Source organism: Suricata suricatta, chromosome 12 (assembly GCF_006229205.1).
Source record: "Suricata suricatta isolate VVHF042 chromosome 12, meerkat_22Aug2017_6uvM2_HiC, whole genome shotgun sequence".
Classification (NCBI taxonomy): domain Eukaryota; kingdom Metazoa; phylum Chordata; class Mammalia; order Carnivora; family Herpestidae; genus Suricata; species Suricata suricatta.
Genome location: NC_043711.1, coordinates 91,968,410 through 91,989,173, shown reverse-complemented (window position 1 = coordinate 91,989,173; position 20,764 = coordinate 91,968,410). Strand labels below are relative to the sequence as shown.

The window sequence follows — 20,764 nt, the reverse complement described above, 5'->3', positions numbered from 1 at the left end:
GACTGAGCCCTGCCTCGGGCTCTGTGCTGGCAGCAGGGATCCTGCTTGGAATATTCTCTCTCCTCTCTCTCTGCCCGTCTCTGCCCCTGAAATAAATGAAGAAACATTAAAGTGTTCTCCAAGATACTAATGGTGGAATATAATATAACATATAATATATTCTAATTTAACCTAAGGGAACACTATGGGCTGGAAAGCCTGCCTTGCATTACCAGACATCTCAGGATGACTCATAGTATCCAGATAAAACTGCCAGGCAGACAAAACAGGCAGGAATAAGAGGATATAAGGAGGTAGAAGGAGGAATCTTTCTAGAAGTTGAGTGCCCACCTAGAGGGGTCCACCTTCTCTAATGACAGGAGCCACCAGCTTCCCAAGGGAGTGCTTGTTCCATTTTGCAGGGATGTGGAGGCCAAGGTCTTGGGTCTTTCTTGAGCAGTTTGGCTTTGCATAAGTAGACAGGTTAGAGACCACCTGTGTTCACCAAACCCTGCTTTCTGGTCTTCTTGGGCATACAGTTAAGACTGTATTTCCCAGTCTGCTTTGCAAAGAAGAGGATCACATGACCACATTATGGCACATAAAGTGTGGATGGAAGCAGAGCTCCACTTCTAGGCCTGGCTCTTAAAAACCTTGTGTAAAAGCTTCCATGCAATCTTCTCCCATCTGCTGGCTGGATGCAGAGGAGGCTCAGGCTCTGGGTGATGATAGATTTATGGAGAGAAACATGCATGGTGCTTGAATCATTCACGGCATGGGAGTGCTCCTTGACCACCCTCAGTGAAATGTATTGTGGATGAGAATAAGCTTTAACTGTGTTTACTGACATTTTAATAAATCTCTGCATTTTTGCTAGAGCTGTGAGTCTACTGACAAATATATAGGTCTAACTGGGAAGGCAGAGTTGAGTGTCTATAACCCATAGTGGGGTGGGAAGCACAGTTTGATCACTGTAAAGAGACAAATGGAACCAAGGAATGGAGTATAACACAATGCGGAGCCCTCAGTTGGATATCAGTTTATTTGGCAGAGTCTTGAGTCTTCTCACGATAGAGAGATCAAGGGGGAGAATAGAATGGTCTTCAGCCAGAGCAAGGGGATAACCCAGCAGGGAGCCAGGTAGCACTCTTCTTAGACAACATAGGCATCCTCTAGCCCACACCAGTGGTGGGGCAGCTAGAACCTAGAGTCTACCATGGATTTGAAGGGTTCTCTGCAAGAGAAAAGGCAAGTGGTTAAAGTCAGGTAACTCTAGGGAACATCCTTTCCCAAACTTAACAACACCTCTGGCTCCGGTTAATGGGAAAAGGAATTTGTTCTGTAATTCAGAGGTTACCCAATTTTCAGCAATTTCTCCCAAGGGGTTTGCCAATTCAGCAGACAGGGGGAGACTGGGTCTTCTGGGCCTGCCTGAGACAAAGGGCCAATGGAGAGGCCAGACTAGGGAGTCCATAATGGGGGCCTTGGACAAAGGAGGGATGAACAACTGATGGGTGACCCTTTGGGGAACTGAATGAACGTGAAGGAAGAAAAGTGGAGCCATGCCCTCCATGTTTGTGTCTTGATTTATTTTGCCCTAAATGTCAGCCCAGATGCAGAGATAGTAGGACATTGGCTTATGCTGCTTATTTCTTTGTCCTGGGTTTGGGTGACTTCTGTTCTGGGCCACAGCTTCTGAATGAGGGTGACCAGTAGTGAGGAAGCATATCCAGGCCCGACCTTTCCACTCTAATCAACTCACTCATTATCCAAGCAGATGTTTCCACAGAAGGTCCAACAGCATGTATGATTGGGAAATAAACACTTCTGTAATTTAGTGCACCTCTTCTCACAGTACTTTAACAGAGGCTGTACCCAGCACTGCGCAGTATCTGTTTTTCCCTCTGGAACTGAGATGATAGATGTTGGCATATCCATCCACCCACAACTTAGAGAAGAATCTTTTCTCAAGCTTAATTATCCCTGAACTCTGGAACCTAAGTTTGAAGTCACAGACAAAATATTTCTCTGCATTTAAAGAAAATCCTTTTCTTGAGTTCTACTTTGTTTTTTCACAGGAGACCATTCTTGCATGACATGCCTTCCCTCCTTCCCCATATCCCTAACAATACTGCAGGCCTCCAGGCCCTCCCCAAGCTCCATAAGATAAGACCCAGGACAACTTCAGCATCTATGGCACCACTTCCCCAAGTCTATCCTCAGAGGACATTGGATTTCAGGGCCTGCAATATTATGTAGCTCCAATTTCCACATGCAATTTGCAGAATGGAAGACTGAGCTGGGGGAAAATAGGCACCTATACTTCCTCTTGTCTATTTGCTTCTGTGTTGGTATCACCTAAGCACTCAGCCTCTCTCCAGATTCTGTATCTTTCACTGGCCCACAACCCTCCCTTTAATATTCCCATTTTATCCTCTGACCCCAAACTTAGATTCTAAGGATATCTTATTTTCTTTTCCATTTTTTTCATATTCCAAGGAAATAATATTGTTCTTTTGGTATTCATCAAAGGCAGAGATTCTGAAAAGAAGGGCTCAGAGGGAAGCTCTGTGTTGTTGCTTCCCCTGCCTAAGGTAGCCTAACTTTGTCAAATATCATTTCCTGCAAGCTTATGTAATGGACTTATGGACTGAGCTATGTTCCCTTTCCACATACCCATGATCGCTTTCAGAGACATGAAGGGGAGCAAGGAGAAGCACTTAATTGGGAACATCCAACCAAAATCTTTCTTGGATGTCTCTGCTCTAAGGAGGGTTGGGATATGGGAAAGGTGGTCCCTGAATCAGTTACACCAGACATCCCAGGCTTGGGCAGAGCCCCCTCCTCCCTTGCCATACCACCTACTAAAATTGTTCCCAAGGCTTCCCATCACAGGCAGAGGCATTAAAACCCCGTAGACGAGCATGTTGAGTAGGAGAATCCAGGACTTCATGGTGGTAGTCTCTATGTGTGTTTGGGTTAATTTCTGGTCTTCTCTCAATGCTGCCAGAGGTTGAACAGGAATTAGAAGAGTAGGATCAGAGAGGGAGAGAACATGCTCATGAATATTGGGTTATTCTTTCTCCGACTTTCCCTTTTCATCCTCTGTCACCCAACAACAACCCAACTAGTCATTGGCTTTCCAAGGCTACTTCCCCATCTTGCATTACATGCCACTTCCTTTGCAAAATTATTTTGTTTAAAAATGCATTGCTTTTTCTGATTAAAAATCAGTAAATATTCAGCTTGTATAATTAACTAGTCAAACAAAAAATCCAATAGATAGGTATTAGTCATTGCACCACCCAGAGATAACCAGTGTATGTGTATCATTTTTGTTGTCCTCAATATTTTGATGAACTTGGAATAATAAAACACATCAAGTTTCCTGAAATTTTTTTTTTACTTAAGAACATATGTGATAGGGTAATATGATGGAAGTGTTAGTCTAGACCCTAAGACAGAGTACCAGAGTGAATCCAAAATGAATTATGATAGATGGGTTACTCAGTAGGACTTGAGAAAGTTGACAGCCAAGAACGGGTCAGGGAACTCTAAACTTAAATCTAAACAGATGATCCAAAGTTGAAGGAGTTGTAGAAAGGGTCTCAAAGATTTTATTGGTCCAAAGCTCTACTCAGGAAGCAGGGAAGCTGTCTTCTAATTCCAATGGAGAGAAAAGGCATTGTGGCTACTACTCACAGAGCTTAGTGTGTGTCTCCAGAAGTTTGTAGGGATACCACAGATCTGAGTCATGACTGAAGACTCTAAAGGGTGACGTATCTGGCCAGAGGGCTGTAGTTGGGGCACATCTAAGTTGTAAATGGCCAGACAGCATTTTGTGTCTGCAGTGAACCCTTGAAATCTCCCATGAAAGAGTGCCAGTGGCACAAAGCCAGCTTAGGAGAGCATCTCCTGTGTGAGACCTGTCCCACTCCCTCCTACTGGTTCCCCCTCTACTCTCTAGGAGGGAGAAATATTTTTTTTTAGCCAGATGGGGGCGACAGAACAGAAACACAAAGAGCCCAAGATGGACATACTGACCACATCTTTTTCCACAACTAGAGCCTCTGAGGGATGAGAGAGTCCACAGTTGTCAACAATTGGTGGAGTTGTGGTTAATTACATGGACCTGTACATGTAGTTATTTTAAAAATTTTTTTAAACATTTATGTATTATTGAGAGCCAGCAAGAGACAGAGCATGAACAAGGGAAAGGCAGCGAGAGGGGGAGGCACAGATTCCAAAGCAGGCCCCAGCTGACAGCTCAGAGCCTGACGTGGGGCTCAAACTCACAAACCACAAGATCATGACCTGAGCCAAAGTTGGACACTTAATCAACTGAGCCACCCAGGAGCCCCACGTTTAGTTATTAAGTTGAGATGTTTTGTGACTGAGTGGCACAAAAAAGGTGGGGGACCTACCTACTTTTTCCTGGAAAAGAAAAGAAACAACTAGCCATTCTGAATAAAGAATACAGACAAGGGAGACAAAATAATATGACCACATCACACAAGTTATGCCAACAATCCAACTATAAATATGATATTCATTCCCCACAAGATGGTAGTGATTGTTAAGGAAAATCAGTGAAGCAGAAGATGAAATAGCCTGCTAACAACTGGCAGTTGAGAGGTGGGAGAAGATGGGGCATGGAGAGGGGGAGGGGTCTAAGTACCAGCCAAATTTCCAGTGCTCTCCTAACTGCTCCCTTTATCCTTTATCTGCTGCTTTACCATCCTGAAACCAAAGAGGAAGGAAAAGAAAAGAGGCCAAGAAAAGAGTGAAATTCTAATGTTATGGTTACATGGTCACAAAGCAGTGATGGCCCTTCTCCCTGAAAGTCTTTATAGTCGTTCAGAAGTTTTCAACCAAAGAGAAGAGACTCTCTGCCCTGTCCAGTATGGTAGCCCTTTCTCCTTTAAGTCAACTTAAAATTCAGCTTCCAGTCATTTCTAGCAGTCAATAGCCACACGTAGCTAGTGGCTATTATATTGGGCAGCTCTAACATCGAACATTTTTCTCATCACAGAAAGTTCTACTGAACAATGCTGCTCTAGATGAATCAACCAAAATTCCTGTGCTCAAAAGCTAGTGTGAGTAATACAGATCATTTAAAAAGGCGCAAAATGTTCCAAAAGGGCCTTTGAAAACTTATTCTCCCTTCAGAATAAATGAAACTTAGAAGCTGGAAAAATGCATGTGAATCTTTGACACATTGATTTTGAGCAGGTTGGATTTAAGAGACCTGAAGGGATGGAGAGAGAAGGAGATTATGGAAACAAAAGGAGAGAAACTTTAAAATGTAAAAGATCAGATGTTGGTGGGACTTCCACTCTTAGAAGCTTACATCTGTGCTTCAACATTCTCCATTCAGAAACTGGGTCCCTGCAAGCTTCCCTCGGCATGGCTGGATGAAGGAACTGCCAGGTCAAGGTATCGGGGCTTCATTTACCATTGGGCAATGTTTACCAAAAGGTATCACCTAGTTGATGAAGCTTCAGGGCAAAGGCAAAGTGTCATTAGCATGATAGGTTTCCAGAAATCCTGTCCATCACTCACATTGTTTGCACAAGAGGGCAGCTCAAGGTGGCAGGACACCCCATTCTTGAGCCTGGCTCAGGCTGTGTTTGTGATCCTCTGAAGGTATCAGCACACAACAAGAGAGACACGCAGGGCAGGGGCTCTGTTATCCACTCACAGGCGGGGAAGTGAGGCAGGAGGTAGCGGGGGAAGGTGTGCATGCACCGAAGTGGACCTGCATTCCTGGAAGCTGCCTTATGCACAAAGAAGGGGGAAGACTGGTGCGCAGGGACAGAAACACAGGAAGTCCAAAGCAATGGGTCCATGCAGCTATTGATTTGTATCTAAAAGTATCCTTCTCCATCTAAGTTTTCCAGAACTTTGAAATCTGTTCATTGAGAAGGCCTTACTCTGAGTCCAGTTTTCTGAGTTCCTTACTTGCCCTTGAAGGGGGTTCAGGATCCTGCGGATGTCCAGTCCCCTTCTTTGCACACCTTGGGTGCATTAACTGAACCAGATAAGAGAAATATAATCATGCCCAGGCCGGGCACTACTTACAGACAGAATTTTGGGTGATTCTTGGTCACCTTGAGACAAAGTGTAGGGTGGTGACAAGGCCCCTAGGCATCACAAAATCCAGAGCTACTACTCCCCTCAGAATTCAGCATCCTCTGCTTTCCAGATAATGTTTACGAGGAGAAAGTGTTAGATTTAGAGTCAGCCATACTGGTATCTTGTTTCAGTCCGCCCCTTTTATTTGTGTGACTTCAAACAGGTATGCCACCTTTCTTCTCAGTTTTTTTTTTTATTTGGACACCAGAGACAATAATCCCCATCTCACAGAAATATTGTTGACACTACTTGGGTTGGGAACTCATCCAAGAAGCCACAAATAAATTTTCATGATACATAAGTGCTGATGCATAGGGGCACATGTACCCCAATGTTCATAGCGGCACTTTCTACAATAGCCAAAACATGGAAAGAGCCTAAATGTCCATCACCTGATGAGTGGATCAAGAAGATGTGGTGTATATACACAATGGAGTACTACATGGCAATGAGAAAGAATGAAATATGGCCATTTGTAGGAAAGTGGATGGACCTCGAGGGTGTCATGCTAAGCGAAATAAGTCAGGCAGAGAAGGACAGATACCATATGTTTGCACTCATAGGTCTAACAGGAGAAGAGGAGAAACCTAATGGAGGACCAGGGGGAGGGGAAGGGGGAAAGAGAGTTGGGGAGAGAGAGGGACACAAAACTTGAGAGACTATTGAATACTGAAAACAAACTGAGGGTTGAAGGGGAAGGGGGAGGGGGGAAAAGAGGTGATGGTGATGGAGGAAGGCACTTGTGGGGAAGAGCACTGGGTGTTCTATGGAAACCAATTTGACTATTTAACTATTTAAAAAAATAAAAAATAAAAAATAAATAGAATAAAAAAAATTTCATGCCTCAAGACCCTTACCCCCACCTACCTCTGAAGGTGTCTGAGTTGAGTGTCTGCAGTAACTGGCCAAAAGCTCTTTTATATGGCCACTTCCTTTTTGGGAGGGGGAGGGGAGGTCGTGGCCTGGAATAGGGGGCAGAGGAGCAGAAAAACAAAGTTCAAAGGCCTAGAACTTAATGGTGATTTGTGTTGTGACAGATCTGTAAGTTCTACCCAGGAACTACATGTTTGCCATATCACACACTCTTTCCTTTGATATTCTCTGGATTGTCTTTGATGTGAGCAGTACCTCCTGTAAGCTAGGAGGAACACTGTGTACCTGAGTCACAGCTCTGACCACCTAAGCAGACCCAAGTCTAGAGTCTTATCGGATGCATCTGTTTCTACCCAAAGGTGGGGAGCGAAGGGCAGTTTGTACATGTATTTGCCTTGGACTTTCTTTGTGCTAACAAGGTCCTACCCTTGTCTGTACTGATTCTCTTTTGCTAGTTGAGGCATAACACCATCTCCCACCAAATGCCCTAGGGGTCAAATGTGGATAAAAAGAGACTATATAGAAAGGACTTTATGAAAGACAGATGAACACCCAGGGGTGGGAGGATCTGCACAGCAAATATCAGAGAGGAGCATGGGCACCATAGCCATGATTTGGAACTGATTAGACAAAACAGAAAAGTCAAGTGGGCAAAGGCCAGGGCTCCCAAGGTGTAGACCTCCTTCTTTCAAACTCTCTCTCCAAGAGTATTCCCCACACTGACTGTAGACATCATATACAAGTGATTTTCCCCAGGATGTGTCAGGTGCATTGAGCAATGGGATCTCAGGGACTTGGCTGAGGAAGGTGGACTGTATAGAGACCAAAGGCAGACTTTGGGGACCTGGGTGCAAATGTGTGGGAGCAAACTGAAGGGGACTTTGATGGGGACTGCAATAGTGCCAAACCTAAAGTTACTGAGTTATGGATTCCCAAGGCCTTGCTTTCCATGGTAGGAAAACGATGTTCCATAAGGGAAATCACAGCTCCGCCCTGTGTCTGGCTCCGATGTCAGGGGCTCTTGGGAGTCTGTTTGAGGAGCACAGTCACTGAGAGTACCAAGAAGCTCCCTCCCAGGATCCTTGCCACTCTTACTTCTGGATCATGCAGATGGGGATGCAAAAAAGCTGTGCAGAATTTAGGAAAACAGCAGGCTCTTGCTGTCACTATCTGTGTATTTTAAACACACACACACACACATACATGCATATGGTGTATATACACACATATATATGAACACATACATTTTACACACATACATATAAACACCCCTAATGTACACACACATACACACACACACATTATTGACATGGATCTATGTACAGGTGCATGCACATTATTATGTATGTGTTATATGATTTTATATACATATATATACACACACACATATTACACCTATATATAATACTTGCCCATGTATTTTTGATCCATAATGTGCCCATGTTTTCTCCTACAGCTGTAAGTTTGTGTTGCTGGTGTCTCCTCTCATAGTCTCCATTCCTGAGCTCTCCATGTATCCTAGAAAATGATTACTCCACATTCATTTGCATTTTTAAGTTGATATTGTTATGCCGAGAGACATAGAGACCAGTCAAGACCACTGAGGCCGATTTCAGGGCGTCTTTATTACTAGCCGGGACCACACAGAGTTAACACAGATTTCTCTAAATGTGCAACCCCTAGTCCAAGGATTTAGGGCTTTTTATAATGAGCAAGCAGGCAAGCAGGTGTTACAAAGCAGAATTGAGCAGTTATGGCAAAAAGGCTACAAAATTATAAAGAGAGTGGCCCTTATCCTGGTATATAGGAAAACTTTTGTTATTTTGAAGGCGTGGTTTAGGGGTTTGGGGAGTTTCAAGGGGATAGCCATTATCTCAAGGACAAACTATGCGAACTGTGTCATAATCAACCGGTAGCAGGGGACATTAACCCTTGTCTTCTTACTTGTGTTTTTTCCTTGCACCTGAGGACAGTCACGTAGCCCTCCGAGTGCAGGCCCAGAAGATCAACTCTGGGTCAAGAAGGAAGGATTGAGGCTAAATTCATGTGCAACAATGTATCATTGACATATAACATTGTATCAGTTTTAGATATGCAGAATAATGATTCAAAATTGATATAGTGAAATCATCATCACAATAAATCTAGCCAGCATTCATCACCACACAATTACACACTTGTTTTCCTTGTGATGAGAGCTTTTAAGAACTAGTCTCTTAGTCACTTTTCAATATACTAGACGGTACTGTTAACTACAGTCACCACGCTGTACAGGACATCTCCAGGACTTACTCATTTTATAACTAACAATGTGTACCTTTTGAACACATTTTGTCCACACTCTACCTCCCACCTCTGACAACCACTAATTTGTTCTTTGTAGTTATGAGTTTGGGCTGTCTTTGTTTTCTACACACATATAAGTGAGATCATACAGCATTTGCATTTTAAAGGGATCCAATCTCCAAAGAAAGAAATGGCTGCTGGTGGAAATGTAAGCACCGCTTAGGAATCCTTTTTGGATAGGGAGGTTGGTATAGTCGACCTCAAGGTAAAGGGTGAGGGTTGAGTGTCTTGGGCTGAAACTATCCCACTCAGAAAATGTTGACAGAGGACATAGTTTGTGGAGATCTTCCCACAGCCACTAGGATGAACAAGTAGAGAAGAGGAGGCAGGTGAGAAAGGAAAGGCTGAGAGGCACCTCCTAAGGCAGTCGGTAGTGGAGCCTGTCGACAGGAAGAAATAATTTAAGTTGAAGGACAAGATAGAGTAATTGTTTTTTTTTAATGTTTTTATTTATTTTTGGGACAGAGAGAGACAGAGAATGAGCAGGGAGGGGCACAGAGAGAGGGAGAAACAGAATCTGAAACAGGCTCCAGGCTCTGAGCTGTCAGCATAGAGCCCGACGCGGGGCTCCAACCCATGAACGTGAGATCATGATCTGAGCCGAAGTCGGAGGCTTAACCAACTGAGCCATCCAGGCGCCCAGAGTTAGAGTAATTTACCCTCAACCTCACAGAACAGGAAAAGGCCCCTGACGCAGATGTCACCCCCTCAACTCCATAAAACCAGAACAAATTCCCCACGTTGTCTGTTCTTGAAGAGCATAGAGATAGTTCATTTGAAATGGCTGTTTTGGGTTCCTGTCTATCCACTCCTGGCTCTGCCACCAATCCACGTGGAGTCAGCGGATCTGCTTGCATAAACTTGCAAGTCCCGCTGACTCCTGGACCAAAAGGTTTTTCTTCTAAAAGTCCAATTCCAGGCTGGGTCTTAATACCCAGTATAAACTAAGAGGTAAGGGTGTTCTTATGATCCTTGCTTGTGTGGGGCTTGCTACTCAAAGTTTTATAGACAAAGAGGGCTGATTCTTCCCCAGCATCTCCTGATTTATACCGTGGTGTCTTACAGTGTCTGAAGGAACTGACACTCATCCTCTGTTGAGTTCAACATGATGTAGACATTACAAAACTTATTCTCCCTCTCTCTGTTTGTCTCTCCATGTACATGTGCATCTATACAGGTAAACATGCATATATGTATGAATTTATTTATTTATCCTTGAATACGTACTTAACTCTTACACTAATAAATTCCACCTCTCTTATATTCGTCTAAAAAATAAACGATTTAGGGTTGAAAATGCTCAACATAAAATATTGTGTAGATAATCAGTAATTAGAACAAGGCAAATGCTTGACAATAGATAATTTAAAAATGTTTTAAGTGTTTATTTATTTTTAAGAGAGAAACATAGAGCAGGAGTAAGGAAAGGGCAGAGAGAGGGAGACACAGAATCCAAAGCAGGCTCCAGGCTTTGAGCCATCAACACAGAGCCTGACACGGGGCTCAAACCCGCAAACTGTGAGATCATGACCTGATCTGAAGTCGAACACTTAACTGACTGAGCCACACAGGTGCCCCAACAAGAAGTATTTATTCTAAGTGAGACGTGTAATTATGGAAAATCATATTGGGAAACATTTTCCTGACTAGATGAGGGTGGGACAAGATGGGTAACAAAAGGTCAGTGATTCCAAATGTGAGAAAACAATAGATAATTTATGTTAATTATTCAAAAAAATAGAATGGTAATACAATGAGGCACAGGTTCTCTGCAGTTAGATTATGACATTAAAAAAAATTATACCTTTCTCCTTTTTACTGTAAATTATCTTATAATTAGAAAGTAGGAAGAATTGTTTGCAAAGGCGAGAGTAAATCATGTGAGAGGAGGAGTCATCTGCAGAAGACTAGTCCCACAGAGAACAGGCCACGGTCAGGGAAGGCAAAGGGAAGGAGGGGAAAGGCTTCTTGCTTGGCCAGTGGAAGCAGGGAAGAGCCCAGGACAAGGACCCAGCTCTCCAGAGAAGTCATTCCCAGACTGAGAGCTGCCCTCTGGCCAGAGTCATGCCAACCCAGGCTCTGGTGCCCATCCTGCTCCTCTCTGTGCTGCTGCTACAGGCCCAGGGAGGGCGCCGTAAACTGAAAAAGATGCACAGTAGGTGATGGACTAAGGGGTTGGGGAGGGAAGCGGGCCAGGAGGGGCTGTGTCTCTTCTGGGGAGGACCTGGAAATTGGAATCTTAAATCACATCTTGCTCAGACCACAGCACTACAAAGACTCTGGGTCCTCCCAAACTCTAACCCTCTGGCCCATTTACACAGCACTGGGAACAATGATGGGGGTGGAGGGGGAAACTTGGTCTTTTGATTCTCCATTCCAAATACCCAGACACAAATGGTACATACAGTAGTGAAAGGTACATCAGGGCTGAGAATCACTTGGGAAAACCAAACAACTATTCTTGGATTTCTGCATATATGTGACATACAAACATCCAGAAATATTGATGGGAGTAGGTGCAGAATGAAAGGGCCCTGGGGAAGTAAGTTGTGGGGTATACAGAGTCAAGTCAAGGTTCTCATCAGAGAGACCATGATGGTGGCAGTGGAAGGGAAATAGTGCAAGTGGTATTTTCTGGGATGCGGCAGGGGTCCTGGACACAGTGACAGACACAGGAGAGAGGAAGCAAAGTGTCAAATCATCTTCCCTTGGGTCCCTGCAAATCCTGGGGAGTGAGGGTCTGCAGGATGTCTCAGACTTTGCTGAGTTTTCATAGGTTAGATTCTATGGCGGTAGCTTCACCAAAGTCATGACTTATAAGGGATATAGGTCCTTAGCTGCAGAGAATGGAGAGGGCCCAGAAAGGCCAGACATTGAGATATGTTGGCTAGATTGAAGGATATAGGGTTTAAGATACTACCAGGATTGGGTAAAGGGCAAAAAGTGACTTGAAAGAAAGTCCAAGAGCTTTGTAAGTGGGGCCTGGATCCTGGGGTCTTTGGGGAGGATTTAAACTTCAGACACGTGCTCCCTAGAGGTCTGGTTCCACTGACCCTGCTCCTACTCTGTTTCAGGGATAGAGCTGCTCAGTGAAGTCAAGAATTGTGAAAAACATACCAACATATATATGTGCAGACATCCATGTGAATATCACCAAGATTGCCAAGCAAATAACATATGCTGTTCAACCTTCTGTGGAAATATTTGCATGAGCCTCTAGGGAGTGGGTGAGGGTGCTGTTTTGTGCATCCTGCTCCCCCAACTCTTTAGGCAGACCAAGACACCAGGACCTCAGATTTCCGCCACCAGGATGTCCGGGGGAACGCACCCTCCCTTCTGTCTGAACTGTTTGTTCCTGTCAAATAAACCAGAACAAATGTCCATAGACCTTCCTACTTTACTCCTTGTGCCTGTAATCATTGAGAACCCAATGTAGACCCCAGAGTGCCCCTTGGCATGCTTCTCTATTTTCTCTCCCATTGGCCCCTGCTCCCCTGCCAGGGCCCTGAGGCCCAGCCGCACTGTTGATCTGCTCCCTGAAGTAGCACTGCCCCGGGGAGAGACTGCTCGTGCCCGTTGTCTCCCAGTGCTAACCGGAACACTCCTCAACCTGGAGTCAGAAGGGCCAAGTTAAAAATGAGGTAGGTGGGGCTACACTCTGGGACACAGAGTAAGAGGCACCCAAGGAGGCCTCTTCTTAAATTTAATCTACCTCCATTCTGCTCTCCTCATTCTCCTTGTGAGGTTCAGATTATTGTCCTTACGATGAAGAAGGCCAATCCTGGGGAGGTTAAGTGACATGCTCAAGGCCAAAAGAGAGTGAGAGGTCATTTTGTGGGTAGAGGAGGATATTTGTCTGGACCCCCTGTTTCCTTGCTGCCTCCATTAATGGTGAGACCATGAGTATGGAATGAGTGCCTACACTAACATCTCCCACCCTCATCCTCTACCAACCAATATGGCCCCTTTTGTGATGGGGGCATGGAATGGGGTGCCAGGACCTGAGACTCCAGTGCCTTCCATCAAATGAGGTTCCCACCTTTCCCCAATCCTCCTCCGTATGGTCTCACTCTCTCTCATTTTTAATCCAATGAGAAGCCAGATGGTGGGGAACAGGTTGGTCATGGTGATGCTACTAAGAATTAATTGGCCACTAAGTGTTGCCCATGGTCTCATGATGAATCAGTGGACCTTAGTCACTGGGGTACAGACTCCTGACAATTCTATGCAAGCACAGCTCCTCTGAGGTGGTCCTGGGACTAACCCAGGGACTAGGTCACATGTGCCCAATGGGGATATGTCAGGAGCTGCCAGAGAAGAAAAGAGATGTGCCTTGCACCAGAAGAGCTGCTGGAAGAAGAGATATGTGCCTCGACCTTGCAAGATCAGCAGCCCGCAGAGCAGAGCTGCATTGTTACTCCCAGCTCTGCAGAACTGTGTTATCACTCCCAGCTCAGCAGAATTGCGTCATCACTCTCAGCTCAGTGGAGCTGTGTTATCGGTTTCCCAGGCTCAGGGCCTGTAGACTGGGCCTTCCTATCAGATTCCCAGGCAGTGTGCTATGCTGAAACTGCAGTTTTAGTTTCTCCCTTATCCTTGCCCTTGTTTCTTAGCAACTGACTTACATCAAGTTGCCTGTCTTCTGCCTTTAAAAGACGTGTGTGTTCTCTCAATAAATGAGGCTTGATCAGAGACTTGTCTTGCTTCCATTCTCTGTGCCCCCTGCCCCCCAATTCTCTCTCCCTCCCTCAGGACCTGCGTTGACCAACCTGCGGGGTGGGACAAGTGGCGCCCAACGTGTGCAGCCTGAGTACGAGGGGTCCAGTGAAGAAGCCAATTGAAGTGAAAAAAGAAGAGAAAAAAAGTAGCTACTAAAGTTTAAAAGAAGTTATAAGGAGTCGACTGCATGAGAACATGCTGCATAATACAAGACTTGGGTGAGTGATCAAAACTCTGGGGCAGGAAATAAGGAAATGGTCTAACAGAGACCCTCAGGGAACGGGGATTAAAGGTTAAGAAAAAGTAATTATTAAAATTTTTTCAGTCCCTCTATGAAGTCTGTCCTTAAGTGTTTTTCTAAATATAGATAGAGAATAAGAAAAATGAATAAAGTAAAGCGATTGCCCAGTTAAGTGTTTTTCTAATGTCTCGGTCTTGTTTGTAAAACCTCTGTGGGAGGGAATGTCATAGCCTCTGGTGTGTGTGTGAGTGTGAATGTGCGGCTTGGTTTGGCTTGCCTGCCGAGTTCGAGTTTGTGGCTCCATGGGTGGGCACCCTTAAGGTCCCAGAAAGCCTATGGAGTCCGAGTGGGCCTGGTCTGTGATACTGTGGTGAAAAGCATATGGTCTATGGTGGCATCAGAATAGTTTCTGATCGTAAGTCACAACGATGAGTCCGCTACGGCTAAGCTCACCTAAGCTCCTTTGGGACACGGCCAGACAGGCATCTGATTGGTCTCCTCATTAGAGGGGGCACCCTACCCTTTGTTTGTCTTTGCATCACCATATCATAAGAAAATAAGGGATAACAAATAAGGGATGGGCAATACAGAGTCTGTTCTACTTGTTTCGGGTTGCTGCAAAATCCCCCCCCCCCCCCGTAGAGATAGGCAAAATTAGAGTGATGGATAGGTCAGAACTTGAGAAGCTTTGGGCCATAAGGAGTCTAAAGAAAGAGGATTCTATCTAGATTTTCTTCCACCCTAAAAATGGCGCCAGTAATCTGTAAGAGTCACCTGTCTAAACCTCCAGAGGTAAGCTAGTTCATCATCTAAATTTTAAATGCACATGTGTTTCTTGTCTGGGGTATGAAGTGGAAGGCTGGACGCAGCATTACTTCCCACTCCAGGACCGCACCAAGACGTCAATCGGGCCCTTTATTAAACCTGCAGACCTATTTTGTGGCCACCTCTGTACTTGTTTGTCCAGTTGTTATTATTACGGATTTCAGTTTTACACTCCTTCACGAAAACATGGGGTTAAGACTATACAGAGAAAGAGACCTTATTGGTCTGTCTAAAATAAAATCATACTGAAGGGGATGCACTCTCTTTGTGTTCCTCTGTTTTGTAGAAGTGAGGGCTTCTCCCTCATTCATTTCCCAGGATGATGGCTATAATTGGAACTAAATATTGTTGGTCTACCTCGGGACAGAGACCTGAAGGAATATTTCCCAGCAGCTGCCAGAAACTCATTTTGTTCCGGGGAGAGTTCCTTCTCTTCTCTGGACTGACATGGATTGCCTAATTCTACTGGTTAAACAAAACAAAATAAAACAAAAAGCCTCAAACCTGCTTCTCTGTCAAAGCTGACAAAGTTTTAAACTGGGAATTCTCCTTCTCTCCCCCCTGGAGAGCCTTTCCTCTCGCTCTCCCTTCTCCCATTCTTCTGTACCGCCCCATTGCCTAAGGCAACCAGAAGGCCATCAGGTTGCCAACCGCTGGGTAGAAAAAGGCCAATTTGCATAACACCAGCTTCTCTCTCTGCCTTAGGTGATAAGAAACAAAAGACCACAAAAATCAGTTTTTTGCACCAAATTTCAAGGTTAAAATCAACTATAGGGAACAAAGTGTCTTACCTGGGCTCAAGCAAAACTTATTCAGTGTTTAAGCTTAAGTTTGTTGGTTTGAGATAAAAACAGAAATTTATGTTCTATCTAAATCTGCCAAAAGTCAAATAGGATCCTATGATCTCTACTCCAATTTTTAACAAGTGTATGTTAAAAGGATGGTTAATTTGGTCTATTCTATAGTTTTCATGAGTAATTGTTAAAATAATTTTAAAGGTTCTTAGTAACTTAAACCGTTAAGGTTTTACTTGATGATAAATTGAGATTAAATTCATTAGCTATCTAAAAAGATAAAAATTAAAGCACAAGCCACAAATAGTGATTGATATATTAATACAAAATGAGATCTGTAGATGCTTGGGCTTTTGATTTGTGGCAAAACAACTGGGGATATTTTAAACTGGTAAAAATCTGTTCTCTACTTAATTGGTTCATAAAATTTCCATCTAAGAAAAGTTCTAGTATAAACATCTTTCAGTTAGTTACTAAGTCCTCAATTAGAGACTGAGGTTTCCTAAAAGTTAAAATTCTACCAAGAGTACAAAAGACTGTTGAAAATAGGAAAAGCAATCCTGTATGTAAGAAAGTGGGAATATGTAAAAAAGAATATAAGGAATGGAAATACATTTTTGTTAAGGATAAAAGAAAGATAATTTTGTCCTAAATGAGGTTGATTGTTTGGGGAGAGATAACTTTGGGACAAAGTTGCAAAAGGTTCATGAAGGGAAATCATTAAAAAAGGATTTTTGTATATGCTCAAGATAAACTGAAATTAAAATGAATGAAAATTTAAAGGTACATTGGTATAGGGTTAAAATTCTACTTTTCTCTATGTTCAAAATGACTAAAATTTCCTGGATTGTTGATTCATTCTTAATAAGCAATGTAATGAACTCTCAAATCTTTAACAGTGTCCATTTCTAGAATTTGTCACAAGATGTGTTTCTTGAGAGAGATTTACAAAAAGGATTTTGGGGACAAATACAGGTATTTGACATCTTTAAGGCTAATACCAAAATATGTAGAAATTTTCAGAACTAAAAACTACATTCAAACTAGGCAAGAATTTAAAACATGGAAACACACTACTGTAAATGTTATTCTAGTTCTAAATGCCTCTCAAAAATTTTTTTAACTGGGAATTCTCTTTTCCTGCCTTCTGCTGGCACCATGTTAGTTAAGCAATTGGCTTTTCATACCTCTTCTCCCTAATTTGCCACCTTGCTTTGGTGCACACATTTGGGCAGGAACATTGACTAATGCCAAAATGCATCTTGTACAATTAAAAACAATAGTGGGAAATATGGAAAGCAACAGCAAGGAGCCAGTAAGGAGAGTGTGATTGAGCAAAGCTCTCGTGCCCTTACAGCCCTTGCAGCTGATCCAGGTCCTCAGAGGTTAAATCACTTGAGTTAAAATATTATTGTACAGATGTCCTTCACGCTTCGGCACTCTTTAACATGTGAGAGGCAAAGGGGCCATACCCCCTTACAATGCCTCCTGAAAAACTTCCCACTCCTGGGTTACACTATGATCTTCTTCTCCCCCGTCTAAACCTAAAATTATTTCTTTTCAAACTAGGGAAACTTTAGCCCAGAGAGCTGAACTTGTTGCTGTTATTAGATTGTTTCAAGAAACTCCAAAGAGGTTTAATCTATTTTCAAACTCTAGATACGTGGTTGGACTCTTTTCAGCAATTAAAACTGCAACAGTTCCTGTCTACAAAGCAGAAATTTCAAGTTTACTTTTAAAATTACAGGTTAAAGTACAGCAACGCCAAAAGCCTTTTTACATAAAACACATTAGAGCTTATTCTAAATTGCCTGACCCCCTCTCTGAGGGAAATGCTTTAGCTGACTTTCATACTAAAGAAGCTTGTTTAACTATAGACCCTGTACATGAAGCCCAGGAATCTCATAAGATTCATCATCAAGGCTCTAAAGCTCTGAGGCTACAATTTAAGATCACTCGAGAACAGGCTTGACAAATAGTTAAAAACTGTTCTTCCTGCCCACCTACTAATTCAGGGGTCTCACATGTGGGCATTAATCCCAGAGGTTTAAAACCTAATGCTTTATGGCAGATGGATGTAACTCATGTTAATTCTTTTGGAAAACTGTCCTTTGTTCATGTCACCGTGGATACTTATTCTCATGCATTTTTCGCATCTGCTCAAACTGGAGAGGCTTTTAAGGAAGTTCAACAACATTTATTTCAATGCTTCTCTGCAATACAAATGCCTTTCAAAATTAAGACTAATAATGGTCAACATATACATCAAAAAGTTTTAAAAATCTCTGAGAACAGTTTCACATTCAACATTTAACTGGGATTCCTTATAATCGCCAAGGCCATGCCATCATTAAAAAAATGCTAATCAAATTTTAAAAAATCAAATAGCGAGACTTCAAAATTCAGGTTTTAAGTATGCCTCACCTCATCAGATCTTAGTTCATTGTAGGTTTGTATTAAATCACCTGACTCCAGATAATTCTGGAGAAACCCCAATGCTTAGGCATTGGCAGAACAAATTAACTACACAGCCCCTAGTAAAATGGAAAGACGTGCTCTCAAAAACTTAAAAAGGCCCTAATGTTTTACTAACTGCGGGTCAAGGTTTTGCTTGTATTTCCCCACAGGAAAGCAATTCATCCATCGGGGTGCCAGATCGCCTGAGTACATCAGAGACAACAACCGACAACCTGAATCAAAAGATAAGAAGACTCCACCTATGTTCCTGCAAACGGATAAATGATATCCGTCCGTCATTTAACACCAAAAATAGTCCTCTTTCTACTTGGGGGCAGATTAAAAAGCTCACTGTGTCTACTGTTGCTTTAATTAAAAAAGTACATACAGCCTCCTTTGTTTACAATATGTCTAAAAATACAGCATTGGCTTTTACTACTTAAAATTTTTTTGATAAAATACTTAAGGTTGATGCCCTAAAAGAGGCAGTTATGTCTATGGATCGAGAACTATTAACTCTAAAAATCCTACCTCTTTGCAAATTAAAAAACAATCTGATACTTATGGTATAAACTGTAAAGAATGTATTTTGTCTAATCGTGTCACCTCTGGAATGAATGTCCATATGATGATGATTGTAAAACAACCACCTTATATTATGATTCCTGTCAATATTAACTCTTCCTGGTATGACAATCATGGTATCAAAGCTTTGCAACTCTTAAATGGAAAATTGTCTCCTCCCACTTTTGGGACCTATTGTGGGTTTATTGATCTTGGTATCCTTGGGTCCTGTTCTCTTCAATAAGGTCATGGCATTTTTAAGGCAACAAATAGATGCTATCAAGATGCCATCTACCCAGCTCCATTATCACAAGCTCAATATGGCCGATCAGGAGGCCGACATAGAGCTATATTATGGCAAGAGGCATGGGCTGGTTAGCCAATGACGGGTAAGAGGCGCCTTACCATCCTATCAACCTAAGACAGGCTACTCAGGCACAGGCTTCTGGGTATGCCCATGACGGGTAAGAAGGATTGGCAGGCCCCCAACCTAAGACAGGCACAGTCCTTTCCTTGCCTATACTATCATATTTTGGAAGTAGCCCTTTTTTGAAAAAAGAAAAAAGGGGGACCTGTCGGGAGCTGCCAGAGAAGAAAAGAGATGTGCCTTGCACCAGAAGAGCTGCTGGAAGAAGAGATATGTGCCTCGACCTTGCAAGATCAGCAGCCCGCAGAGCAGAGCTGCATTGTTACTCCCAGCTCTGCAGAACTGTGTTATCACTCCCAGCTCAGCAGAACTGCATCATCACTCCCAGCTCAGTGGAGCTGCGTTATCGGTTTCCCAGGCTCAGGGCCTGTAGACTGGGCCTTCCTATCAGATTCCCAGGCAGTGTGCTATGCTGAATCTGCAGTTTTAGTTTCTCCCTTATCCTTGCCCTTGTTTCTTAGCAACTGACTTATGTCAAGTTGCCTGTCTTCTGCCTTTAAAAGACGTGCGTGTTCTCTCGATAAATGAGGCTTGATCAGAGACTTGTCTTGCCTCCATTTTCTGTGCTCCCTGCCCCCCAGTTCTCTCTCCTCCCTCAGGACCTGCATCGACCGACCTATGGGACGGGTCAGGGATATGGAGTCAAGTGTGAAGAACTCAGGCAGGTAGGCAGGGCTTGCTGAAGGCAGGGGTGCAGTGTTACACTCCAGGGCAGTGCTCCCTCCTGGGCATCAGTGAGGGTTGCCCAGACTGGAAACCTGTCTCTCTCAGGCCAGGGTCTCTGGCCACCTCAGGAGCATCCCAGGGTGCCTGGCATTAGAGGAGCTTCTCTACCTATCCTGGGAGGTAGGACCAGGAGCCCATAGTAAAGAGATCATGATCAGCCAGTGGCACAGACATCAGCAGATGTAGCTGAGTGGTAAGACCATGCTGTGTAGGAACATGTACATGGTGCTTCCTCAGACAGCCTGACTCTGCAAGCATCTTGTCAGTGCTTGGCCATGACCTCAGACACCCTAGGAGAGACTATTAAGAGAGGCAAAGTTACCTGCCAGGCCCACGTAGGGAATGGCCTCCCACATCCATGACCAGTGCTCCCTCCCATGTGGGTACACCATTCTGCCAGCTGACCTATTCCTTGCCACCAGAGTGCGCACACCCCAGACCATGAATTCTGCTGGAAGCTGCTGGTCTTCTCCCTTGTGATAACTGGTGTCCTGGCCTGTGTTCTCCAGAGCTCTTGGGAACCCCACCCTGCCTCAGTGGACTGAGAGGCCACGCCTAGACTGCTTGGGCTGGGAGGAGTGCTTGCCTGGCCAGCCCTGCAAGGTCTGTGCTGTGGAACAACCGTGTGCCCCCGTGGCAGGTGGAGTGGAGGAGTGGGGACCCCTGGAAGACCTTGAA

At 43.8% G+C, this 20,764-nt stretch overlaps 2 protein-coding genes and 1 long non-coding RNA gene across 3 annotated transcripts; 2 read left to right on the top strand and 1 right to left on the bottom strand.

Annotated features, from left to right (window-relative positions):
• Positions 1-1,001: 1,001 nt before the first annotated feature.
• Positions 1,002-6,997, bottom strand: WFDC9 (WAP four-disulfide core domain 9). Its single transcript, XM_029918682.1, has 4 exons — positions 6,982-6,997; positions 2,845-2,982; positions 1,742-1,889; positions 1,002-1,213 (listed from the first exon to the last, which is right to left on the bottom strand). Exons 2-4 carry the CDS (start codon positions 2,930-2,932, stop codon positions 1,177-1,179), a joined length of 273 nt encoding a protein of 90 aa, XP_029774542.1. The 5' UTR covers positions 2,933-2,982; positions 6,982-6,997; the 3' UTR covers positions 1,002-1,176.
• A 4,285-nt stretch (positions 6,998-11,282) lies between these two features.
• LOC115275496 (WAP four-disulfide core domain protein 10A-like) lies at positions 11,283-12,733 on the top strand. The gene is made up of 2 exons (XM_029919276.1): positions 11,283-11,488; positions 12,408-12,733. The coding sequence occupies exons 1-2, from the start codon at positions 11,398-11,400 to the stop codon at positions 12,551-12,553; spliced, it is 237 nt and encodes a 78-aa protein (XP_029775136.1). The 5' UTR covers positions 11,283-11,397; the 3' UTR covers positions 12,554-12,733.
• A 146-nt stretch (positions 12,734-12,879) lies between these two features.
• Positions 12,880-18,761, top strand: LOC115275282. Its single transcript, XR_003901473.1, has 3 exons — positions 12,880-12,974; positions 14,086-14,270; positions 18,540-18,761. It is a non-coding gene; the product is annotated as an uncharacterized LOC115275282 (long non-coding RNA).
• The last annotated feature ends 2,003 nt before the right edge of the window (positions 18,762-20,764 follow it).